Genomic DNA, 26,007 nt, shown 5'->3' on the forward strand with positions numbered 1-26,007 from the left:
ATAAAGCAAACTATTGTTTCATCTATTCATACCAAACAAGAGTCTTCTATTTAAGACACCATTTAATAAGATGTAATTAGTCTTAAGAGATCTTCTCCACCTTATAAACAAATCTTACAAAGCTCAGATATTCTTCCTCTAGCTCAACCACAATTTAAGCCATTTAACTGGTCTTGTAGCTGTTTCTGTCTTTTTTTAAAATAGCAATCTTGTTAAGCTAGTTTCAGCTAATGCATAAATATATTCAGGCTAACTTTATACTCATGCTTTGAGCAAGTAGCTAAATGGGGCAAAAATATTCTATATAGTGTTAAAGTGTGTTGGGAAGAATCTCAGGTGATCACTTTGAATATGCAAAACACAACAGATGACAACACTTACTTTTCATAGACCAGTTCCTCATCGGTACAGAAGTAGTGGGTATTTACGGTACTTTTCGGTTTGTTTCGTAAAGTGGCAAAGTACAACCGATCTGAAAGACAGATTAGGGCAGCAGTGTAGGGCGGGCAAAGCAGATCGCCACTTCCCCACGGCACGCCTGTCGCCCCGCCGGTGGGCGCCGCACCCCGCGGCCCCGTCCTGCCCCGCTGCGGCCCGGGAGCGGAAGAGGCACCGCTGATCCTTTTTCTCCTGCGTGAGCGGCGGCGGGGGCGCGAGTACCCGCTCCGCCCGCGGGGCCTGCCCACGCGCGCCCCCCGCCCCGCTCTGACCGGCCGGGCACCCCTCGGCAGCCGCTTCAGGAGGGCGGGGGAAATTTCTGACCCAAAACACAGCCACACACAGCAACAGGTGCCGGCCCCGCTTCTCACCGGAAAAGAGAGGAGGAAGGAACCGCTTAGGCGTGCCCCGCAGCAGCCGAGGGGCAGGCAGCTCGCGAAAACCGCAAGGCAAAGGGGGCCGAAGCCGAGCCAGGCACGCAGCAAAGCCCACGGAGCCGGGGGAGGGAGGTGAGGAGGACGGGAAAGAAGCCAGCGGGTTTCGTTTTTGAGGGAGGCTCCGGCGAGCGGGACCCCCGCAGCCAGGGGATGGGGAGGGCTCCCCGGCCCGTTCTCACCTTTCACGAACTCCGAGGCTCCCCCCAGCACTTCGGAGGCGGCTGCCGCCGGCTCCATCTTAAACAGGGCGCGGAGCAGCGAGGCGCGGGGCGGCTCCGAACTCATGGCGCTCCGGGGCAGTCCCGGCGGGGCCGGGGCGCGCTCGCTGGCAAGCGACCCGTTGCCCAGAGGGGCCGCCCGCCAGGGGCCACGCTGCTGGGAGCGCCGCTGCCGCAGCCCGCATAGGACCGGGAGCGGAGACGAGAACTAGCTGCAGGACACGGCGAGCCGCCGAGCGAGCAGACGGACGCCCGCAGGGACTTCGGCTCCACCCCGCCCCCAGCCAGGAGACGCCCCCGGATAAAGAGGCAGCGGGCGGTTACCAGGCGACCGGCGGCGCTCAAGCAACCGCGTTACCGAGTCTTTGTTTCGCCCGGCCCGGGGCCGAGGCGTGCGAGTGACCGGCCCTCCCTCAGTCCCCCCGGTCCGGCAGCCCCGCCCTCCGCCTCACAGCGCCCAACCATCGGGCAGGCAGCCCGGCAGCGCCCCTGATCCGCCAGGCAGCGGCTTTGCACCCGGCACACCTCCGCCTCAGCCTTGCTCTCACGCCCACCTCCCGGTGGAGCACGGCCCTCTCGGCGCCCGGGCAGCACTTCCGCGCTCTGCGGTTCTTTTTTTCTCCTCTCCCACCCGTCCGAGGGCGGCCCGTAGCAAAACGCTCCACGGACACAGAGGGGGTCTTGAGGTACAGCTCGCAGGGCCTGAGGCAGCGGGAAGCAGACCTGAGCTGGAGCTAGTACCTCAGCAGTGCAGGTCCAGCTCAGGATGGAGGTGAGCGAGCCGCGCAGGCTGGGCGGGAGGCCGCCTCACGGAGGAGGGAAAGCGCTGCCCTGCGTCGGCAGAATTCTCTCTCCCCTACCTGGGACACTTTTTCGCGCGAGGTCCGGCCCGGCTGGGGCTGCACCACCTGATAGACAAACCGACCCACCAATCAAAAGCTGCCTTGCTACGTCTGCAGCCAATGAGCAAGCAGTGCCTGGTGAAGAGAGAGCCGCTGCTAGGCGCACCCCTCGAGCGGGGGCTCTCCTCTGAGCCCCGGCTGCGGCGCCCCCCGACCAACGGTTACAGGCACGCGCCTCCTTTCCCGCCCGCCGGGGTTTCTGTCACCTGCGGGACCCTCCCTCCCTCCCTTCGTCCGACGAGGAGTTTTATCTGCCGGGCAGCGTCGTCGTTGGGGAGAACTGGGGGGCGCCAAGATGTCGGGGAAGCCGCTTGCCAACAGAAAGGGACGGCTCGCACCCCTACCGCATGAAGCGCTCTTAACGCACTGGTTCGAGCTATGGGCTGGCTCTTCCTGAGAAGTCATCCAGCGATGAAGAGTTTCACATATGCTTCTAAGGCTGTCGTAAAACTGCACAAAATTACTTGGCAGCTGGATGTTTTAAAAAGTGAAAGATTGACTTTTTGGTGGTTCATCTGCAAAAGCTGAATTAGCTTGTAGTCTGCAATTAACTTACTGCCAAAGAAATAGAAGCATTATAGGTGTTAGAAATGCCTTTCTTCTACCACCCTCTCCTTCAGAAAGAATTAGTAAGTGACAAACAGAGCAGACGGTCCATCTCATTTTTACAACTACACAAGCAAAAGGTTGCAAAGGAGAGGTACCTTGAGGAGAAAAAAAGAGGATGCTATTCTTCCCCAAAACAAAAAAACCCACCCTTGAAACGCCTTTAAAAAGACATTGTAATACAAAGCAATACGCAGCCTTGAGGTTCACATTATCATCACCATGTTTTTCCTAACACTATAAATAACCTACTGTAAATACCAGTTCATATAATTAATTCTAGTGTGTCTGCAGATGAGGCTAAACATGAGTGTGAAACACTTTTGACTCTTCAATTTTTAATCAAGTGTCATAAGCACTGGATAACCTTTAAAGCCTTACAAATACGCTGAAGTACTACAGAAAATACTTCTCGTGCAATTGTTTTGTAGTTGCTTATTTATTTTTGGTATTGGTTCTAATAACTTGTACCTGTGTCTTCACATTCCTCTTTCTTCCTTTTTTTCATAGCTCCAGAACTAATATTCCTGAATATGACTTTTTTTGGGCCTGGTCCTGTGAACATAGGTAAGAAACCTCATTATCAGTAGTAAGTACTATTCCATACAAGATGCTTGCAAGACTGAGACCATGGTCTTCTGTAACAGCAAATTAAAGGTTGTTAGAGGGTACTTGCTTTTCATGGAAATCAATGTGTTTATCTTTTCCTATATTGTTCTATATGACTTTCACTTGTATTTAACCTTTAATTAAATCAAATATTTCATTTTTTATTTACAAGTAATTTTCCTGTGTAAGAAAAGAGGTATCAATGTATTTTCTCCGGAACCATAGTTTTTTAACACCCTTTTTTACTCAAACTTTCACTGCAGTTCAATGTAACATTTCTAAGTCTGTGCTGCACTCTACTTGAGGGGAACTTCTATAAGCATACTCAAATTAGCTTTAACTAAGGTATCTTGGGCAACAGAAGCAAATACGGAGCAGTGTAACAGGCTAGCTGTCCAGCATCTAGAATCCCTAGATACGTAGTTTGTGTTAAAGCCTATTATTTGTAAATCCATCTAGCTAGGCTGGTGAATCTAGGAGGCAAACATCATTAGAAACTGAAGCCCCACTGTTGAATGTTGTTTGTATAGTGCTTATATACCTTTTGCAAAATTACAAATTCTGTTTTGGTTGCATGAGAAAACAAATGAGAATTGCCACAATGAGAATTTGTGGCAATTAGCTAGAGCCTTTGAAAGCATAGAAAATACTTTAAATAATCTTTCTCTTCTTTCCTGTAAAAAAAATGTACAAAATAACCTCTGTGTTTTTTCAGTTCTAGTATTATGTCTCATAGCTTTTAGTATGATTATCTAATGAATTTTACCTTGTAAAATGCTAGCGTTAAGAATGTTTTCACCTCATACGATTTTGTTATTATAATCAATTCCAATTACTTTTTTTAACATTTGATAGCAAATATCAAGGCTATAGTGACATCTTGTGGCATTTTTTTAACTGTAGGTAAAGAAGCAATTTTCTTGTAGTCCTGTTGCATCATTTTAAGACTATATCCTGATTTTTTCAACAAGGATTTTTTTTAAATATATCTTTTAGATACCATTTTTGAAATCCTGTGTTGCATAAACATTAATTTCTACAGAACATTCAGAGGTGGTGATGAATCTGTTTAGGTTCCAAAATATTTCCAAATTACATCTAGATAATCTCTTGGAAGAAATCATCACATGCATATTATTTTGTTAGAAATATAAATTCTCAGTAATATATTTAATTAAAGAATCTTAAGACACTTTTATAACCATAAAGGGATAAAAAGTTACCAGCCTTTAAAAAATAAACAAAACCCTTTTGGTTCCTAAACACAATGAATTATGGCTGGAGCTGAAGTCTTATCTTTAAATTTTTTTTGCTATCTAAGCCTAACTGCTGTGTTTTTTGATGGCTTTTTTTTCCTCATGAGTGGGCCTTACCTAAATTAAGTGAATGTATGTGCCAACAAGTACACGTTTTTAAAAAATGAAATCTTGGTGCTGCTCATCTGTATGCAAACTGTGAGCTTACTTTAGACATCTAACACTGAAAAACTTGGTCAATAATCTGAAAATAAATACATTGCAAATCTGTTTAATGTATTTTATTTGACAATGGTACAAATTTACCAGTATGATAAAAGCTTGTTCTATTAATTCTTTCGCTGATACAGAAGAACAAAAAAAAAAAAAAAAACCAACCCAAAACAACTCCTTCCCCCCAACACAGAACCCAATACTAAGATTTGGCTGAGTTGACAGCTCATTTCATATTTTAAAAGTAAGGTAAACAATATCCGTGAGTCTTCACAATTCTAGTTGATACTTGTGCTGGTTTTGACTGGGATATATAGTAGTATACAAACAAGTCTATGATCCTTCCAGAAATGCAACTTTCTTAGTGGTAGTTTACTGCATTTCATTTACTTACTGGTCTTCTGTAATTTCTGTTCTGTGCAGTATTGTCATGGTTTAGCCCCAGCTGACCACTAAGCCCCACACAGCCGCTCGCTCACTCCCCACCCCCAGTGGGATGGGGGAATAAGGAAGGGGGGGACATTTGGAGTGATGGCGTTTGTCTTCCCAAGTAACCGTTAGGTGTGATGGAGCCCTGCTTTCCTGGAGATGGCTGAACCCCTGCCTGCTGATGGGAAGTGGCGAATGAATTCCTTGTTTTGCTTTGCTTGTGTGCGCAGCTTTTGCTTTACCTATTAAACTATCTTTATCTCAACCCATGAGTTTTCTCACTTTTACCCTTCCGATTCTCTCCCCCATTCCACTGGGAGGGAGGGAGCGAGCAGCTGGGTGGTGCTTAGTGGCCAGCTGGGGTTAAACCATGACAATACTGCACAGAACAGAAATTACAGAAAACCAGTAAGTAAATGAAATGCAGTAAACTACTACTAGCAAAGTTGCATTTCTGAAAAGATCACAGACCTGTTTGTGTACTACTTATCACTACAGCACAATAATTAAAAGCTACTTTTCACTATTACAACAAAATTAAGCAGACTTTACATTGCCATTTTACGATTTTGCCCTTTAAATCTTGCAAAATACTAGGAAGACTTCACTGAACAGAAACCAAATCCTTTGACGCTGACAGAACAAGGCAAAAGAATCCTCCATTCCCCCAAAGAAACCCAAAGACTCAAGCCAGAATCAGCCATGCTGTAAAGAACTTGTCACATTTTCCAACCACTTTTTGTTCATTATTACAAAAAATGATAAAATTATACACCATTTGTGTACTAGGTAATTAGCTGTTATTGATTGCCCATAGATACCTTTGAACTGATACTAAGAATCAATTAAAAGCTCATGCAGGTGAAACTAAATCTACTTTGGATGCCAGATTTTATTCCTCTCTGTGATCCAGGAAAATCACTATTTTTTGTTCTTTCCTCCGTACCACAAAAAAGTTCTGTAACTGCAATGGAAAAGCTTTGTCCTGTCTATGTTAACACATCATTTCCAGAACTAGAAAGTCCCAATCTAACAAAAGCTGTTAATAATAGTTCTGTTTCTTGCTGTAGGTGAAGCCAGGGAATTCAGACTGGTAACAGTCCAGCCCTGTCAAACATCACTGAACCTTAAAATACTTTTTTTTTTTTATAATGCTTTACCCATTCATTGCACATTTTAATTGTTGTCATAGCCACCAAAAACAGAGATGAAAGGAACCAGAAAGTAAAGTAAATACTCATTTGAAAGAGTAGTTAAAAAACCAGTAAACCTGTAATATTACAAAATGTATACTCTAATAAATGTAGAACAGCTTGCTCTTATTAGGAATTGTAAATAAGACATTTTTTAAAAGTGAGGATTTTCTTGGGCGCATTTTTGTAACAATGTACATGCAAAATACCAAAATAAAACAGAGTACTAAAGAGAGTACTAGTAAGTAATATCCCATCCATTTCTTCTGGCTGCTTATCTAGGTTTCATATTTCATGTATTCATGTTTCTTAGATTTCCAACTGCTAGGTTTTACCTTTCAGCTGCTTGCAGCGTTTCAGCAACTCTAGGCAAATTAAGAATAGGAAAAAAAGCCACATCAGAGATCATTTTCCACAATCTCAGCAGTGGTAGATATTGTAGGCAATGGTTTTAGGACTATCTGAGATTAAGGTGAGGTACTCTTTTCTGGCTTGCTTTCATAGCAGCTTCAGGAACATCTCAGAATACAGAATAGCTTATATACCAACTTCAAAGGGGTTTTGTACAGGAATCTAGAAGGCTGGCCAACGGTTTATTGTAGCTCTTCTATAGTTTCACTGGGAACTGGGTAGTAGGAAGTGAGGAGAGGAGGGGGAAGGCAAGGAAGCATCTCAACATATAACTATCAAAAATATGCCTAGACCTCATTTGACTAAATACATATATTTAAAAAAAAAATCAAAACTTAAGCACTGAAGGGTAGGAGTGCATTTTTGTCTGTATGTTTCTGAAGAACTGGCTTAATTAATTGTAATATCTTTTCAGGTTTTAAGGAAAGAGCATGATTTTATCACAGCTAAACATTACCATATATTATTTAAGTTTTCTCAAAACTTACCTTGAAGAATTAGTAAGAAAGAAAAAAAAAATATGTAAAAAGCCAAATGGAAAAAATTCGGAGGCTACAAGTAAGGATGGCCAAGATGCAGTAATTACACCTTTTCTCTCCTTGAACTCAGTATAATTCACTGAGTATTGTTTAACATCTAATCCTTAAATTCATTGGCTTACATTTTATTTTTGTGATTGGCATAATTAGGAAAACCAAACTGAGAAATCATGATATTAGAGTATTTTAAAGGCATGCCATCATAAATATTAACCAGTTTATTTACACAGTAAGATCTCTGTAACAGATGCTCTGCTCGGTGCCACATTCCAGAATAGCCACTGTTAGTGTCTTTTTCTAAATTTCTTATATCAACAGGCTTCACAAACACTCCTGAAGGCTTTCCAGTATTCTTGGCTATCAGAAAATTCATGGCAATATCATCACAATTTTGAGTTTCATCTATTAAGGCGTAAACAGCTTCTGGCTGTCTTTGAAAGTCTTCTAAATACCCACTATGAAAAAATGCTGCACCAATAAGAACCATAGAATACTGATCTCCGTTTCCAAATCCAGGGTTCTGCAATTCGAAGCTGCCATAACTGTATACACCTGAAGGAGTAGAAATGTGCTTTCTAGGAACAAATCCCACTATATGCTTTGGAAATTGCTGAAAGAAGAAAGAAATTTAAAAGTCAAAATGAAGCACAGACTGTGAAATGTGTGTTAAGTATTTTCATAAGAGATTTATGCTTTTTTTAAGTGAGAGGAGCACAAGATTATTGCCAGGAAAAGATGAAATTGTTGGCATATGGTCCTTTGATCTGCATAACCGTTGCAATTAAATACAGTTTTGCAAAACTGACACAATATGCCTCATTCCACATCATGTAGTGCCAAGAAACATCTATCCACAATTTGCAGCTGTATATTTGGCACTCAAAATAAGTTTACAGACAATCTGTCTTAGAGAGAAAAAACTCACAATTTTGTTTTGCAGCCTACTATCAAGTTAAATAAATTCAGCAGTCAGCAACTTCAGTGTTCATGTACATGAAGAGTTAAAAATTTGAAAGTTATAGATTACAGGTATAGCTACTATTGAAGAATATTTTTGCAATTTCTACTATTCAATGCTTCAGTCCTTCTAAAATTTAACTTTATAGCTAGAAAATCAATGGTAAAACATTATGATATAGTATTACTCTAATTAAAACCATTAATCTCAATTGTAACTCACAAATACTGCCTGTCAAGGTGCAAAACATTACCTGCCAAACAGAAAAGGCAAAAGCAAGGTCATGAGCACTGACTAGTGTATCATCATCCATCATTAAAACAGCTGAAGGGAGGAAAAAAAAAAGAAAAACTTTTAACTTCTCAAAAGATTAAATACATGAGCACAGTATGCAGCAGAGTATTTGACAAGTTACCTGTGAAACTTCTATAACCATTAAGCTGAATTGCAGAACTGAATTGTAACTCCTTGAAAGTAGATTGAGAAAACATGTTTAGATTTCAAAGCTAAAGCAAGGTTGCAGCTTTGTGGTAACTGGAAGCAAACCTAAGTTCTAGATTATTTGCCAGGCTGTAACAAACCTCAGCAACCTTTGATCATCTGTAGTATGTGTTGCACAAATGGATAGATACGTGTTGGAAAACTTGGGAGTGTTTGGCTAATCAACTTAAAATTCTACTAATCTTGTATAAAAATACAACTAAAATAAAGAGTTAGATACCATTCTTTAGTGTGTGAGATTTATAGGGATTCTTAGTATAAAAATTTACCCGTGTCCTAACTACTTGCAAGTTCTAAGTATAGAAGCTTAATAAATTGCACAGGCAACATTCAATATGATTAATTACAGAAGGAAGAATCTTTGCCTTAAATTTTAGGCAAAAGACTATCAGGAAGTGGAAAAGGAAAGATATTCTTAGATCAGAACTCCAGATGCATGAAAGCTTTGAAGTTTATAGTCAGAATAAATCCTATTACAGTAAATAAAACACTTGGGAAATTGAAGTTTCTAGTGTCTTCCTAGAAGTCATGGGTTTTGAGTAGCAAGGCATGTTAGGAAGGGGACAGTAAATAGAATTACCTTTACTAATCATGAGTAAGATCAGGTCTGTAATGCAACATTTTGGGGTTTTTTTCCACTTGAAATAAAGAGGGCTTATTGTTGTGCTTCTCCTGGAAAGAGCTTAGGAAGAATATTTAGATGAATAGCCAAAAGACTAGGGAAAACACTCTTAAAAAGGATGCATAATTGGAGATAGAAAGCCAGACAGCTCGGGAGGGAAGCTTCTCTGAAGAGCAGCACATGCTTGAGAATTTAGTCTTAAATTGAATGGATTAAATCAAGTCTTTACCAGATGACTTAAGTCCAAATTAATGCAGAGACTCAACAAATACATGCGCTATGAATTTCAGTTTACACTATAAAGAGAGGCTGAACTACCTATGTTTGCCTGACAAAGGAAATGGAGAACAGACACAGTTGCAAAAGCCCATGAAATGCATTTGACATCCCTCTTTTTTTCCTTACTCTTTATTCACAGCCTCTAGCCTGCTGGTGGTTGTGGTGGTGGTGTGCATCTGATATCATAACATAGGTTTCTTTGATATTGCCCACATTCTATCAAGTGGCCCAACAAATCCATGGATTTATTACATAGCATAACTCAAACCATCTCTCTCTTAGCATTCAGATTTTAAGTGTGAAAATAGTATTAGTAGTAGCGATATGAACTGCTGATTACCTTTTGTTTCCAGCTCAGGGAAATTCTGGAGTCTGTTCCTCATACGATTTACAGTTTGAACTTTAAAGACAACAGGGACAGGATGAGGACCCAAGGAATTCCACATTTCCTCTGGTATCTTCTCACCAACGTTGTTCCACACAACAATTACTTTATGTAGGTGAGGGATGGCTTGATAATGATTTAAAAGCTTTAGCAGTAAGTCAGTTCTATTATATGTCTGCATAATAAGAGTAAATGAATCCAAAGCAGACTGACTCTGGGTTTTTGCTTCCCTTCTCAAATTGGGCATTTTGTCATCTTTGATGTTGGGAAGCAAAGCTGTTAAAGCACCTGCCACAAGAAGTAAGACAATGATCACCACAGCAGTGAAGCGTAGTAGGCGGATTCCCATAACTCTTCCTGGAAACTTACAGAAGTGAAAACACCTTTAAAACAAGTAACAGGAAAGGAAAAGTCATTAATCGCATGTACAGTATCTCCCTTACTTGAGGAAAACTCCCACAATATTAAATAGACTTTTGTTTAAGTAAATAAATCAGGAGGATTTTAGGACTTGTGCCAATTACTTTCAACTATCAAGACAGATACTTCTGGTACTCAGTTTCTGTGTTTACTTGCTTTTCACTTTTTTGGTTAACTTTGAATTTCACTGTTATGTGAAATTGAATCTAGAGTAATTCTTTAGCTCTAGATTGTTCACCATCTCTTATTTTCTCAGTACTGCATTTTTGATTGAACATTTACATACCTCACCAAACCCATCCATCTGAATTTAGAAAGCAAATTTGTACAGAGATTCAGTATTTTCAGCATTGCAGGAGCTCTGCCTTAGCTGGGAAACAAAAGGGAAAGAAGACTCTGGCAGACTCTGCCTCCTCAAGACTCTGGCAGAAAGGAGGAAGGTAAACGGTCTTTCTTTTTCCGTTACTTAGGCACCATACACAGAAGGAACAGTCTTTATACTGATTTGCTGGACATTTTGTAATTTGTATATCTACTTGATAATGGTTATTAATGTGGAAAATATGATTTTGATCATACTAACTGAGGCTATTAACACAAGTGGAGCAAAAGAAACATGCTAAATGGAGTAATGTAGGAATGCAACAACATCAGTAACAGCTGGTCTGCTAAATCTAGAACTCAGCGGAAACTGGAAGTGTCAGATCTGGTGCTGTGTATCAGCTAACTGGGGGAGCAGCCTTAGTATAAGGGAGGGGTTTCTGGATCGTCCTGGTTTTGGAACTAAACAAGAGCTATTAAAAAGCGGCTCCTACAAAGGTAGCCCCAACATTCATGCCTCTTAGGTAGTACTCCCAGTCCTCCAGACATTCATAAATGGTAATCTCAGCAGAATCCAGCAGCCACCGCATTCCATAGTTTGCACCTCAAATGTGTCATCCACATCTGTTCTTCCTCCTTTACTCGCAAGATTAGTATGAACTGAATACAAGATGAATATTCTAAGCTTATTACTAAACAGTTACTCATATATACATGTTACTTATGTTACTCCACTAGTAATTTCTAGGCTTTCAGCAGGGAATTCTGATCAAACTAAGTGGTCTAGGACAGCCCCATCAATTACAATTTTTGAGAGTATCTGTGTGTTTTTTCACAGAAGTTTTGATCATTTTTTTCCACAGTACATATACCATGCTTGAAAATATGAATGTAAATTATTTTCGTCTGAAAGACCTCTCAACTTACCTCATTGTTGCCAAGTAGGATTGTTTTCCCCCGCTTGTTTTTACAGGACAGTTGTTTGTGATCTTCGAATCTGTTGGAAATTAAAGGGACTCTATAACTGAAGATCAACAGTTATGCCACATGCTACTCAGCATTCTTTTACAAGTAAACGTTCCTCTCAATTACTGATTGATGTACGCATTCTTGGCAATTATCCAATCCCTTTTCCTATTGCTCAGTTAAATAGTTGTCTCTGCCTTTCAACAGAAAGAAGTTATTATACCAGTTGGTTAGAAAGAATAGCACAGCATATGTCTCTGCTTGTAAAATTGTTGCGTTGTTCCAATGCAATGTCTATGTGTTAGGGTCAACTACAGAGATACAAATAGGTCTCCAGAACCTCAGTCTGTTGCTTTTTCACCAGGCACCACTAAAATATATATTTGGCTACCACAGTCAAGTAAGTAGTCCCAATAAAATTATTTTCTTTTCTATCTCATCCCCTTCACACTGCCCTTCCACTAAGCTTACCAGTTGTGTTAGAGGTTTAAGACACAGCATTTTGTTCTTCCCATCTGGTTTGGCAGCTTGGCAGAAGGGAAAGCAAATATAAGTGTAAGCACAAAAAGGAAGGATGCACAAGACGCAGGACTGCAACCTACGAAACCTGTGTCTGCTAAGGCTCCTAGGTTGTTGGAGGGATTTTTGTTCTTTTAAAACAAGAGGGAGAAGAAAGGGAGTTTTTATTTTTGATATAGAATGGTACTATAAAGGTTTAGAGAGCAAGAACTTGTATTTAATAATTGAATCTATGTGAAATTTTGTAAGAGTAATTTGTTTAGGTTATATAAACTTACTTCTTAAAAGTACAGAATTGCCAATTTGTGTGGATACCAATCTGAATATGTCCACAGGTCTTCCCAAATTTGGGTTCCAATTTTACCACTGACTTATTTTGTGAGGCTGGAGAGGTCACTGAAACTATTTCCAGAAGTTAATCGCTTGTTTTGGTTGCTTCATTTTATAGGTGTAAACAACGATGCCTCACTTCCAAAACTGACTGGCAGCAGTAACTACTCAGCATTTTTTAGGACCACCATATCTTGGTCATATGTGCTTTTAAAAAGGTGAACTTTAGACTCTCTTTCCTCAATTGCAACCTAGACACAATAGTTACCGATACTACTGTAATGATTAATTAGTTAAAATTTAAAAGCATACTTAAGATGAAAGTATAAATGTTGTTTACTGTGGTAATGAGACTTCCTGGCTTGCCATACATTCTTGTGTTTACTCAACTGCATACAGTAGGCTGTAATGATAAGTAAGGATGATATTATTATATATTCTCTAATTAAAATAAACGTCTATATAAAATCTTTAAAAATTATCATCATGGCACTTTCCAGTAAGAAACTGCTGATCAGTTTTGCCAATTGAGTTATGAAATTGCAATGCAAGGTTGACCTCTTTAAAAAATTCTTACAATACCCCTTGTAGAGAACTCTTCTTCAAAACAAAATTGACGGAAATAAAAACCTTATGTCAAAATACAGTATTTTAATCCTCATTCCAAGAAAAAGACTTCTTGAATAGGCTCCCCTCTCTTCGTGGGCAGCACCTCACAACACCATTTCATAACAGTGACACGCAGTCGGGCAGTAGAAGCGAACAGCTTCCCCGCCCGGGCAGAGCACGCCGGCCGCCACACACCGCCCAGCCCGGCCGCCCCCTGACGCGCGGTTTCGCTCACGTTCAGGAGGAGCGCCGGTGTCGCCGCCTGCTTCCCCGGCGGTGAGGCGCTGCCAGCAGCTGGGCTGCGCTTCCGGGGCGTCACCAGCAGCAGCGACCGCGGCGGCAGGCCGCACGGGAGGGCAGAGGAGAGGAGTGCCGGCCCGGCACCCCCGCGGCTCCGCCCGCCCGCGCAGGCCGCTCCGCTGACTCAGGGGCGGCCCGGGCGGGACCGCCGCAGCGCTACGGCAGCGCCGCCGTACCCCGCTTCCTGTGGGGCGTCTCTCCGCTTCCTCCCGGCAGGCCCCGGTTTGTAGTTCGGGGTCCTGCCGCGGGCGGGGAGTTTCCCCCCGCCCGCCCGGCTCTGGCCGCTCTGGCTGTCACGCAGCTTCCCAGAACGCGGCGTTACGCCGCAGCCCGGGTCCGGCCGCGGGGGGCCGGGCCGCCACCCCAGCCCGGTACCGAGGGCTGCCGCGGCCGCTGCTCCGGGGGCACGGGGCATCGTAGGCAGAGCGCGGGCGCGCAGCTGGCACAGGCGGATGGTTTGCTTTTTCAGTTGGCCGCGGCGGCTCGGGTAGCGCGCGCTCTGCTCTGCGCGACCAGCACCCCGGAGCCAGACGGCAGCCGGGCCGGGCAGCACCCGCCGCCAAGCCGCGCCCCGTCCCCTGCGCGCGAACGGGCGGTGGCGACACGCCCCCGCCGCCACGCCCCCGCAGCCACGTGTGCCATCGCGGCGCGCAGGCGCGCAGTGGCAGACCGGAAGTGTGACTGGCGTGTGGGCCGGCCGCGGGGGAAGCGCTCCCGCCCCGTCTGCCAGCCGGGAGAACCGCGGCCCCGGCGCCGGGAAGATGTTGCCCCTCTCCATCAAGGACGATGAGTACAAGCCGCCCAAACTCAACCTGCTCAGGAAGGTGTCGGGCTGGTTCAGGTGAGCGGCCCAAGGCGGGCCGGGCCGGGCGCAGCGGGGGCCGCGGCCGAGCTCCCGCGGAGGGGCTGGGGAAGGCTGGTGCCGAGGGTGCCTGGGCCGCCCGGCGAGCGGGTCCGGCCTTCCGCCGCTGCCTCCTGCCGTACCGGCGGCGGGTGACCCGCTGTGTGCTCCGTGCGCAGGTCCATCCTGGCGGACAAGACCTCCCGCAACCTCTTCTTCTTCCTCTGCCTCAATCTCTCCTTCGCCTTCGTGGAGCTGCTCTACGGCATCTGGAGCAACAGGTACCGGGGCGGGGGGGCGCGGCGCGAGGCGGCCGGCGGGGTGGGAGCGGCTGCCCGCGCGCAGGAAGCGGCGCCTCCCGCCGCGGCCAGTGCCACGTCTCCCTGTCGGCGGGGCCGGGTTGGGGCGCCGCGGGCCGGGGCCGTGCGGCCGGGCCTGGCCTCCTGGCCCGCCGTCCGGAGGGGCCGGTCGGCAGAGCGTTGGGGGCTGTTGGAGAGCCTCCCGCGACCGGGAGCGCGCTCGTGGGTAGCGACCGGCTCCGCCATGCCCTCAGCCAGATCCCAGCGGGGCGGGGGGGAGGCGCTCCTGCCTGGGGGCGCGACTCGGCGCGTTATGGAGGAATGCTGTTTGAAACTGGTGTCTTGCCGGCCGTGCTGCTCGGCTCTTTGCTGAGGAGGAGGGCTGGCCTTGGTGCGAGTTACAGGACCCAGGGGTCGTAACTGTTTCTTGCCTGCTGCTTGCCACAGAGATCCTCTGTCTGGGAATGTGACTTCATTTGTAATTCATTTGCAAAACCCAGCGCTGCACCGAACAACTTTGTCTCTGAGTGAGAAACAGGAATGAACACATCCTGGTATAGCTAAGTGGTACTTTATGTAGCATACAAACTCACAAAGGGGGAAAAAACAGGAGGGACTTGACAAAATTGCTACTAAAAACATGTAGTAAAATATAAGCAGGAATGCAAAATAACTTCAGTACTGATGTATGGTGTACAGGTAGAGAACAGACAATGGTAGTAGTATCTCCATCATGCTTCATTCTTGATAAAGTTGTTTTATGGCGGTATTTCAGTCTCTAAGTCAGTACTTCAGTTCTAAGTGGACAGGCACAGAAATGTCATGTAAGCCCAACAGTGTGTCCTTCCACATGGAACTTAAAGTAGTCTTTATCAAAAGCTGTAGTATGGACACAGATTACTGGGACTCTTAATCAAGAGTCTTAAGTCAAAGCAGCAATGCGGATTTGGAAACAGTTGCATCCTACTATTTATCATTTTTCTCTGAATCTCTCAAGCTGTACTATAAAATCCTTAACCTTGATTACAGTAATTGCTACTGTAGCACTAGTGAGAACACAGTGCTATCTTGGGCACAGATTATCTTGGCAATGTGCAGACCATGTTGGATGTACTTGGTTTTGACTTTGATGTTGATTCACTTTGCAATTGCGTGAGGATTATTGTATGCATAGCCTGTTTATTCAAGCATGGATTTTTTTTTAATAGCTCAGAAGATGCAAATATTTTTCTCAATGGTTCAGCTGTAAAGAGCTTTATGTTCATGTGAGTTTGTTCTGATGTCTGTCTTTTAAGCATAATAATTTTTTTGGTAGTGTGACCAGAAATTAAATCTATGGCAGAAAAAGTCCTATATATGAGATAATTAAACTGAGAAACTGAAGTGACACTTGCCAGAAATTTGTCACTGAAGAATTGGGCTTACTGGAATTGAGAAGTCGCTTACTTATTTTTGTTCATCATAGAGATTAAGAATTGGGATTTGCTGGATAGTTATTAGTTGGACCTCTTATTTATGTCTCAAGTCATTAATTTCAGGTATCTTTACATTAAGCGTAGATTTTGGGCTAGAACAAAACAGTATCTTACCAAATATCTCTTTAGTAGAGAGGAGTAGCAGAGAATATAATGAGGAATGCCTTCAGTCAAAGCAGACAGTTCATGCCTTGGAAGAACAAACACATAACAAACAAACAAGGAGCCCTATAGGGAAAATTATTTCTTGAGTTTGAAAAACACAGCTGCTTTGCTCTCCACATGAGAGATGCAGAAACAGAACGTTTGTAAAGGGGATTTTCTGTATCATCTTGGAGCACTTCTTTATTCCACTGTGGCCTGCCTTGGATATGGCCAGTGCCTGATGCTGCAAGTATTAGAAGCGTGATCTTGAATTCTGTTCTCTCTAGTGTCCTTGGTGATGTCCATGAGCGTAAGATAGCCAGGCTGCCATGTTTATTCAGGTGATTCTTCCCTTGGCTTCCACAGACTAAGGAATTTCTTTTTAATTGTGATTCTGAAAACTACACTTTCATCCATTTAAATTTAAGCAGATTGCTGTGAGTTCTTTGACTGGAATATTCTTATTTCAAAATTAAATCTATTATTTCAGCCCCCAAAATTTTTATCAGCAAGTTCTAAAAGTCTTCAATTTTAATTTCTTTCTTTTTTTTTAATTCTTACTTACATTCTCCTTATCTTTTGTTTGCCAAATAAGTTGTTTCCTGAACTCACATAGCTGTTTTGTCATTTATATGATCCTCTTACAAATACTCTGTTATGTTGATGTTCTTGAAGCACAGACAACAGAACTAGATGTGGTATTTTGCTAGCTGAGAGCTTGTTTAAAGTCGAAATCTGCAACTTGGGCTGTTCTGTTTTAAAAAACTATTACATGCATACTTGTGTAATTTGGTATTAAACTTGTGTTATTAAATCAACTGTGGAAGCATCCTCATTTAGATACAATGTGTTTGGTACAGGGTTTCTACTAGATTATGCTCTGGATGATGCGTTCTAGTTCTAATGGAAGTTCTTGCATACATCCCATGTTGCTAGTGGCTGACTGGATCACTTGTTTACTTTAGTAATCACTTTGCACCCAGTTTTTTAAGGTCTCGTTAATTTACAGGTCACTTAAAAAAAAGCCTCAGATTAAATCAGTCGGGCCTTTTACTAGGCTTCCTATCGTTTGTGCAGTTGAATCTCTTATAGCTGTACCTGTAATACAGAGCATGATTATGCCGTGTGGTGAGTTGCGTTGCAGACGCAGTCTGTACTGACCCCTGTTGGTAAATCCACATGCTTCTGGCTACTTGGAGATGTTAGCTTCGTCTTGAAAGCAGCACAGCTGTGTTGGTGTTGCACCTATGATAAGTTGCCTCTCTGAGATTTGCAGGTGTGAGCACAGTGCCATGATAACTTGCTGTATGATTTCTGGTTCTAGTGCTGATATGGTATTTTGTTTCCATAACAGTCCTTATATACTCGTCTCTTTCCCAGGAGACTCTATACAAAAAAAACCCTCAGAAACCACTAGCTATTTCTGTTTAGCCATGCTTATTCCTTCCATTTCATAATAATTACAAACTTACGGTTACTGTCACCCTAATTACCTTCTACCTGAATGTTTGGTGTGTTTTGTGGGTTTTTTCCCCACTGGATCTTCCTTACTGCTCAGAACCAAACCTAAAATGAGCTGTTTCCCTAGGGATGTCACCTGGTTTTGGGGAGAGGGAAGTTGTCACCTACACCCTTCAAGAATTTGATAGGGAATTCCATTCTGCTGCTTCATAGGCATCCAGCTAAAACCTTTGGTTTTCCTTTAAAGTTTGTTCTGAACAACTTCATCTGTTTCCTGCTTTGGTGGCTAGAGCACCTAAGGACAATTTATCATGACATCATCCTCTGCCTTAAATGTGTTACAGTTGTATGTATATGTACCTCTGTATGTGCCCATAAAGTATATACGTAAATATATAGAGAGAGCGAGACTTTTGTTCTCTCTCCTCTCCTCCAAACCCACTTCTTCCACCGTTGAGTGTTTCATCTGAAACACTTCAGATTAATCTTGAAATTTATTTCAGTCAGGCTGAAATGGTTTGATGTCTTAATGTAAAGTAGTTTGAACTTTGGCTAATGAAACTTTGTATTTGACTTCAGTGTGAAAATGTGGCTGTCCCCTAGAACTTGTTACTTCCAGTAATTGCTTTTTGTTCTTCAGTTTCCAGGAATTGAGTTGTGTATGTAATTGTTCTTAGACAACCAAAGGATTGAGAAAATGGAACTTTTGGGACAATTGTAATAACAAATGCTCATCAGTACCTATTTGACATATTTGAAATGTCTTTTCAAATATGAAGCATTTTTTGTGTTTCAATGCAGTTACTTCCTTGCAGACTTACAGAACCTGTTTATGATTAGTAATTAAGTAAAATTTGGCAACTGTTGTGTGCGGGGTTAAATCCAATTTACATACAGCCTACAAACTGATACGAGTTCTACTGACTGGGTAACTTGTGAACTAAGTTAAGTTGCTTTGAACTTCGTAGGGTAAAACAGCATGCTAAACTTTTTCTGTGTTTGTCAGTCAAGACTGTAGTCGTGCATTGGTCATTGAAATAAACCATTTAAGAAGTGGTCTTTCAGCCTCTACTTCTTCAGCTTCTAGATTAAAGGGGAGTATGTGTCTTCTAGTCAATGCCTTGCAGCTGATAAGGCAAAGATTTGAGGACTGATAAGGTTTACAAGCAGTGGCTCATCATTGTTTTAATACCACTCTATCATTTTTGAACTGGAATTAGCTTGGATTCATTCAGCTGAAAGCACAGATGGAGCAAGTATTTGTTTGCTTTTATTTCTGCATGGACATATTCCAGTCAAACTAGAAGAGTAATGGTGATCACCAGCGAAAGGAGCAAATGATTGCTATCTTTACACTTAGCAAAATGAAGCAGCAGCAATCCATAGCAACTTAGCACTCTTGTCTGCATTTTTGTTTTTCGAAATCCTTGATAGAGCTCTGTGCTCTCAGGAGTACTGCTGTTGCTTCCTTTGATTTAGTGTAGCTTCACCACAGTGTGTTAACCTAGGATTTGTGTGATCCCAGTAGAGATCAGGATGATGGAAACCTTGCTTCTTGCTGTGAAGTAATGTAGTTACTTATCCCTCTCTCATCATAGTCTGTTACAGCAAGAAGAACTAGATACATCTTGGATAAATTCTGTACCTGTTTATGATTCAGGCTAAAACACTGCCTGAAGGTTTGTGATTGGAAATTTGGAGACTGAGCAGCAATCAATTAAAAAGAATACAGGTCTGGTATTTTGGCAATGCCATCAGGGACTGGCTTCTCTGCTCAGGTAAAATGTAAAAACAGATGTAAACATAAAAGATGGCTCTTTAGGAAAGGTATGTAGTAGTCAAAAGTACTTAACAAGTATATTGTTTGCTGTCCTGCTTTTGTTTCAGACAAAAGGGAATATGATCTTAGAATTCCCTGTGTACTGAAACTCCATTTTTTCAGCCTGCCCTACTCAAAAAGTGTCAAGTTGCTGCAGTGTGAATGAACATCAAAGACAAATTCTCATCTGATGATGCCTTAAATCTGAGATAAGATGCTTGAGAGGAAAACTGCTGTGCTGAAGTAGACTTTACAGTCTTGGAATGTTTGACATAATGAACTAAAATTATAAGTGGAAGACTTCAGTCTTTACAGGCCTAAAATATTTTGTCACAGGCATACGTTTGTCAAAATTTTATGAAACTTTATTTTGATTGATTCATTGGGGTTTTTTACTGCAGGCATTAGAGAATTTTTGACCAATTTTCCGTGTGTGAAAACTCTTCCAAAGTATCAAGTTTGAAAATGGATTTGAGAAAATTGCTTTCGTAAATGCTTAGTGCCATCACTGTGGTGGTATTGGTAATCTTCAGCAGAACAGTTTTAGTATTATTGCACTAGTTAACCTATATATATGCTGTGTATAACAGATACTCAAAAGCAGTATCTTTAAACTCAATTTTCTTTTTTAACTAGATGTGAAATACTACTTTTACTTACGTGGGGTCAGTATTTAGATGAAACTTGTGTGTATCCACTTTTCTAGCCAAATTTGCTCATATGGTCAAACTACAAATCGAAATATAAGAACAAATACCTGCCACTAGAACTATGTTGGCTGTGGGTATATCTACTCCAGGGGCTTTGGTTTGTGTCAGTGGAAACCATCCCCCACTACCACCAAAATCATATGCTAGGAGGATTTTTTGCCAAGTGCTGTTCCAAAATGCCTTCCCTAAGCTGACAAAAGCAGTTTTATCATCATATTTGTATTGGTGATCCAGTGTGGGTTTCTCCTCGGTGCTAGCAAAACCATGTCTGAAGCTTAGACACACAGTGTATTCTGCTAGTGGGTAAAAGATTAAATGCTGTTTTTTCATACTCAACATGTAGCATATGGAACATAAGTTTTCTTCTGTTCTTTTCCAGTCTAGGTCTAATATCAGATTCTTTTCATATGTTTTTTGACTGTACTGCTCTGTTGGCTGGATTAGCAGCTTCAGTTATTTCAAAATGGAGGTCAAACGATGCTTTCTCATATGGGTAAGAAACTTCAGTCTGTTACCTTAATGTATTTTAGTAAATGTCTAGGTGGTAATTTTTCACTGTATGAACAAAACCTTTTTTTACAGAACATGGAAAAGCTATGTTGAAAGTGTGGGTTTTTAAGGTGAGTTATGTAAACCTTTAAGCTAATATCCCCCTAGAAATAGTAAAAATGTGAAGGCATTGCTTTTAGGGTGCAGGTTTATCACTTCTAAGATCTCTGTGATCATACTAGTGGAAACAAGTTACACAGCAGAAAGTTGCCCTGCATTGTCGTGTGTTCATGGCACCAGTGAAGTAACAGCAGCTGCATCATGGGTTTGTCCTCACAGCGCAGTGAGGTGTGTGACAGGGAATCTCGGATTGCTGGTGCCCCATGCCACCTTTGGAACAGAAAGTTACAACTGAAATGAGCTAAGTCTTGGTGATGCTGCACCTGAGATTAAGCCATGCTTCTCAGAACCAGCAGGATTCAACAGCTGTGGCTACCATTAACCCAGACCCTCAAGGCTGAGGTACCCATACTGCCCTTCATGGATATAGCTGCTGCAGCTGGTTCTGTTTGGAGGGCACTTGGTTCTGTTGCATGTTGCAGTTGTGCCCTATAAAACAATATTGGTGATACTATATTATTAATAGGTGATACTGATTAATTAACAGCAAATGAGCTGTAACATGGGTTGCTGCATTCCCCATAGCATTACTGAGCTGAATGTCAGCATTTAGCTTCAGCTGTCTTGCCTAAGCATGGATCACGTAGTTTGAAACTTAAAGCACTGTTTAATTAAGGTGGAAACTCCAGTGTGCCTAGAAATCAATTTTGGAAGAATTGATTGTACCATGAACTAATTGCAGTGAAAGCGGGTTCTATGTTAATTACTGCTCTGCATTTAAACAGCTGGTGTTCCATTTATTAGAGAACAGCCACAATTTATTAAGTCTGATGTTTGCTAGATTGGAATTACATATTATTCTAACCTGGCTGGTTTTTATTGGAAAAATTTAGTAGCTGAAATAATTAATTTCTACTTAAAACTTTTACTAAAAAAACCCCTACTAGAGGGGGAGCAAATTAATGTATGGCTGTTTGATATTAAACAGAACTTTACATCAGCAGACTTCGATTACATCTCGCATGCTTATCTTACTTTGTGGCTTCCAAATATATGTTTATACCATAACTTCCAGTAGAGATGATCTTAAGTGGGAAGAACTTTGACATATTGAATGTTTTCTTTCATCTAGATCAGATAATACAATATAGTGAATTTCATATACTTATCTGTAGTTTAGATACTGCATCTTCCATCTAGCAAATCCCTGTGTAATACAACTAGTTTGAGAACTAGAAGATTGTCCAAGTTCCACTTTTAACTTTCAGCATTTAAATGGAGGTGGTAATATCTGCTGTTGCTTTTTTGTTTCTTGCAGGTATGTTCGAGCAGAAGTACTTGCTGGTTTTGTAAATGGTTTATTCCTCATCTTTACAGCATTCTTCATTTTTTCTGAAGGTGTTGAGGTATGTTATGAACTCAATTACACTATCAATTGTCACATTTCTATTTGTAGAGCATATTTAATGGGGATAAAATTATTGAAATTTATTATGTTAATAATTGGTTAAAAATCTGTGATTGGAACAGAGAGTAGGGCCATCTGAAATTGCTGGTTTGTGACACAGAAACCCAGCTTTTTCAATCTATCTGTACTGGCTTCTTAAATAGTGTATTTTGATTGTGTGTAAAGATTCTGTGAGATTTACCCTGTCCTTTTTTCAGCCAGTTAAGTATGTCATAGAAAGATCTTTACTTCTCATTGTTAAAGGACAAATGAGGCCAAGAAAGAAAGGCCAAAACTAGTCATTCAGAGGGGAGAAGTTAGTCATAAGAAATGGAAATACATTCTGTGAAGAAGTTGGACTAACTCATTAAAGAAAGAGCATTATCTTCCAAATCTTGACATCTGATGTAAATGGCAAGTAGTAATAGCTTTAACATTTACAAGGGCGCTTTTCTTGAATTTTTTTTACAAGATGGCTCAGGTGATATTTTCAAGATGAAAATTTAGACATTTAGGGTGATGTAAAATTGATAACTGATTCTGATCAGCTTGCATTAATGCTTTTACTTTTTAATGGGAGATGCACTCTAAATTTGTTTAGACTTCTAGTTCAGAGTACATTCCAATGGGTTTTTTAATAGAGAACTGGGAAGAGCTTTCAGGAACATATCTTCTACGTAGATAAACCTGTAAATACTTCAAAATCAGTACAAACTGGGCTGAAATTGGCTAAAAGCTTGGGAAAACTTCACTTCAAATCTAGAAACAGCAACAAAACTTAATAGAAAAATTAAAAACTGCTGGAAGGGTCAAGGATAATGTTGAAACATCATTCTTTTCCTGCTGGTCTTAGCTCCCATGCTAAGTATTCCCTTTGGTTGTGATGGTGACTTCTTTTCTCTCTGTCACTTCAAAATTTTACATCTGCTAAAGTTTTGTTGTCTTGCTATTGCCTGTACCTTTCATCCCTGTGGACAGATGGTGAATGTTTCTCTCCCCTGTCAATAGTAATTTACACTCTTCAACACTTAGCTTCAGATGCAAATTGTGTTAGGCCTATAATGTGTCATTGGAAAAAAAACTTCCAAAGAAAGTAGGGTAAAAAAGAATTTAAAAAAAAAACAATCTAGATTTTAGAAGTTTTGAAAAATGCCACAATTTGTTCTTAGTCTTCATTTCATTCCCTCATCCTTTCACCCTTCTAAGGAGAAAGGAATAAATGGCATTCTAGACTGCTGGAAGTTGTTTGGATGACTCGGGCAATCCATGTATTACAAAAAACTTGAATGTTTTCATATGGTGTTGAGCCACATCCCACAGCATAATGAAATCTTATGATAAAAGTTAGTTAGACTATCAGAATTTTCTACTATACATTCACAGCTTTAATAAAAAACCTTCAACTTCAGACGGTAAGAATTAGTCTGTGTACCATCCCAAAACCTGAAAGTCCTGAGTAATTTCTAATTATGTCTTTATATATGCCTGTTTGTATGAGAATGCTCCTGTATCTAAGCAGTTTTTTCAGTGCCTTTTAATAATGTAAAGAGATTGTAAAACTCTACCTTTGCTTCTTGGTTTGTTGTTTTTTGTTTTGGTTTTTTTAGAGAGCACTTGAGCCTCCTGACGTGCATCATGAGAGACTTCTTCCTGTTTCTATACTAGGATTTATTGTAAATCTTATAGGAATATTTGTTTTTCAACATGGAGGTCATGGGCATTCACATGGCTCTGGTAGGATGTCTATAATTTTCAATACTGTTTCCTTTCTTGGCACCCTCCGTTCCAGGACCTTATAATCCTCCAATGAGAACCTCAGGATTAAATTTTAATGTCTTTTTAGGGGCAATCTTAGCCAAATGTGTATGTGAGTTGTTGCAGCGTTGACTTTTATGTTCTATCACTAGCCCTAGTATGTCACTACCATACTTCTCATGTTAATATCCATGAACCTAGAACTCCAGAATCTGCTTTCTGGAACATGCACTCTTCTGCACCTTATTGGAAGAGATTTGCAGAGTGTCTTTTGGACAAAATTAAGTTGGAGTTAAATGAGGTCTTGGCTGGAAAATTTACAAACCAGTGCCTGAACCAAATTTTAAGTATGGGATGAGTCAGCTTCAGGTGCTTCTCAACTTAGTGTCTTTTGAATTTAAATGCAGGATTTATTTGACTAAATATATATGGTAAACACTTCGGGGTTTGTTTTTTTTCTGCAAAGCTAATTGGTATCTCTTTCAGCTTAACATATAAACTGATATAGACTGGTGGAGGAAAATAGTCTTTGGTCTTTAAGCAGCAATTTAAGCTTGAATTTTTAATGTGTGAATGATAGCCAATTTCTGGTTTCTTAAAACAGCTATTTTTAATGTGCTTTTATCTAATTATGTGTACATTTTTCAAATTGTACTAAAAGTGTAGCACAACTTGTCTCAGAAGTGAGAATGTATAAAAGCACTTGACTTCTCAAATCAGGTACATATTTTGTACAGCAGCACAGGATAGATTTAGATGACAAACAGCTTGTGTTAATTTTCTTAATTTATTTAAAGCCATACCTTAAGATGACCTGAAAGATGAATAGGTTTCGAGTAGCTTAGAAACAAATGTAAGCATGCTTTTATTCAACACTTAAATTTATACTCTGACGGTGATATTGGTTTATAGGGCATGAACACAGCCATTCTCTATTTAATGGTGGTCTCAGCCACGGACACAGTCACGGAGGTCATGGTCACAGCCATGAACATAAACATGCCCATGGACACACTCATGATCATGGCCATAGCCACGGACACTCTCACGGTCAGGATTATTGTCATGGTAAGTACTTAGTTAATGTCATAGACCATCTTGTCTCAATTTAAATTTGCTATTAATGATTTACTGAAAAAAAAGAGAGGGTGCTGGCAGCTTGTTGCGAGCATACATAGAAGTAGTTTCACTAAATGTGTGGTATGCTATGCCACCGACATGTTTTGTGGCTCATTTTGGTAAATGCTGTTTCACTTGCAGTAAGTTCAGTGTTAGTTTTTAAAGGTTTTACTTTACCTACATTTTTTGAATGTTCACCATAATGTTATGTATTGGCAAAAGATAAAACAGATGCGTGCTATAGCAATATAATGAAATTAGTCATCAAGTGCTCTGTTTCAATTTTTCATTAAAATCAATAGACAAAGTTAAGCTGCTTTGCTAGTGTTCTCCATTTGAATAATTTTACAGATCAAGATATTAGGAAAGATGAACAAGCAATTTCACGTTGGGTGCTTAGGGATTGGTATGTCGTACTTGGTTTATGATTTCAAATATAAGATTTTCCCTGGCTTGTGTAATTGTAATCTGTTTTAAAGCTGGTTATGAAAAAGGTACTTGGTATCTTAGCTACGCTTAAATCTTTTCTGTAAAGGCAAACAATCTGTGAAAAGACATCCATGCAAAATATGATCAGTAGCCTTCACTATGGGAGAAGAGACAGTGTGATTACTACCTGTTTGAAACAATGCAAATGAAAGCCATATTGTAATGCAGGCTAGTCAATCCTTCCTGCCTAAGCCATAAACTAGAATCTGATGTGACTGAAAATGTGCACATTCAGAGTGGGGAATAGTGTGGGAACTTGCAGACAGGAGGTGACAAAGAGCATAAAAATATTTACTTGTCCCTTCCTTGCTATTTTTAGTAGAAAATTGGTGCTTGTTTTCCAAGTGTTCTCCTGGAGTTTGGTTGGAAAGCAGGAGC

General features: G+C 41.2%; 3 protein-coding genes and 1 long non-coding RNA gene across 19 annotated transcripts in view; 2 read left to right on the forward strand and 2 right to left on the reverse strand.

Moving 5' to 3' along the window:
* CDC14A (cell division cycle 14A) overlaps positions 1–2,729 on the reverse strand; it is a 69,483-nt gene extending 66,754 nt beyond the window's left edge. Inside the window, 2 exon segments of the mRNA XM_075156419.1 lie at positions 382–472; positions 1,055–2,729. Of these exon segments, the coding sequence (XP_075012520.1) occupies positions 382–472; positions 1,055–1,160 (197 nt within the window). The 5' untranslated portion in view covers positions 1,161–2,729.
* On the forward strand, positions 575–12,176 carry LOC142085005 (uncharacterized). The gene is made up of 3 exons (XR_012674520.1): positions 575–947; positions 3,112–3,168; positions 11,711–12,176. It is a non-coding gene; the product is annotated as an uncharacterized LOC142085005 (long non-coding RNA).
* EXTL2 (exostosin like glycosyltransferase 2) lies at positions 5,119–14,048 on the reverse strand. Of its 12 annotated transcripts, XM_075156422.1 has the most exons (8): positions 13,397–13,433; positions 12,175–12,230; positions 11,665–11,734; positions 10,703–10,786; positions 9,952–10,379; positions 9,291–9,392; positions 8,463–8,533; positions 5,119–7,861 (listed from the first exon to the last, which is right to left on the reverse strand). In XM_075156422.1, exons 4-8 carry the CDS (start codon positions 10,765–10,767, stop codon positions 7,370–7,372), a joined length of 1,158 nt encoding a protein of 385 aa, XP_075012523.1. In that variant the 5' UTR covers positions 10,768–10,786; positions 11,665–11,734; positions 12,175–12,230; positions 13,397–13,433; the 3' UTR covers positions 5,119–7,369. The 12 variants fall into 12 exon arrangements, 11 of the variants coding, with proteins under 11 accessions (XP_075012523.1, XP_075012524.1, XP_075012522.1 ...); XM_075156423.1 differs by lacking the exon at positions 12,175–12,230 and having other exon boundaries at positions 13,397–14,048; XM_075156421.1 differs by lacking the exons at positions 10,703–10,786; positions 12,175–12,230 and adding an exon at positions 12,893–12,955 and having other exon boundaries at positions 13,397–13,415.
* A 55-nt stretch (positions 14,049–14,103) lies between these two features.
* Positions 14,104–26,007, forward strand: part of SLC30A7 (solute carrier family 30 member 7) — a 33,984-nt gene continuing 22,080 nt past the window's right edge. The window contains exons 1-6 of one of the 5 annotated variants that reach the window (XM_075156436.1): positions 14,104–14,302; positions 14,482–14,583; positions 20,590–20,703; positions 22,138–22,225; positions 23,874–24,000; positions 24,934–25,089. In XM_075156436.1, the coding sequence (XP_075012537.1) occupies positions 14,223–14,302; positions 14,482–14,583; positions 20,590–20,703; positions 22,138–22,225; positions 23,874–24,000; positions 24,934–25,089 (667 nt within the window). In that variant the 5' untranslated portion in view covers positions 14,104–14,222. Of the gene's footprint in view, positions 14,303–14,481; positions 14,584–19,279; positions 19,460–19,568; positions 20,704–22,137; positions 22,226–23,873; positions 24,001–24,933; positions 25,090–26,007 lie in introns of those variants that run through there. The other 4 variants (XM_075156432.1, XM_075156433.1, XM_075156434.1 and 1 more) reach the window with 4 other exon arrangements.

Source organism: Calonectris borealis, chromosome 8 (assembly GCF_964195595.1).
Source record: "Calonectris borealis chromosome 8, bCalBor7.hap1.2, whole genome shotgun sequence".
NCBI classification, from domain to species: domain Eukaryota; kingdom Metazoa; phylum Chordata; class Aves; order Procellariiformes; family Procellariidae; genus Calonectris; species Calonectris borealis.

What these genes read in the sequence shown, in the direction of transcription:
- EXTL2 (XM_075156420.1), bottom strand. Translation starts at nt 12,925, where the DNA reads ATGTATGGCAAGCCAGGAAGTCTCATTACCACAGTAAACAACATTTAT. An exon ending in CTTACTCATGATTAGTAAAG is followed by an intron (nt 8,534 to 9,290) that starts GTAATTCTATTT and finishes TCCTCCCTTCAG; the next exon opens with CTGTTTTAATGATGGATGAT. An exon ending in TTGCCTTTTCTGTTTGGCAG is followed by an intron (nt 7,862 to 8,462) that starts GTAATGTTTTGC and finishes TTCTTCTTTCAG; the next exon opens with CAATTTCCAAAGCATATAGT.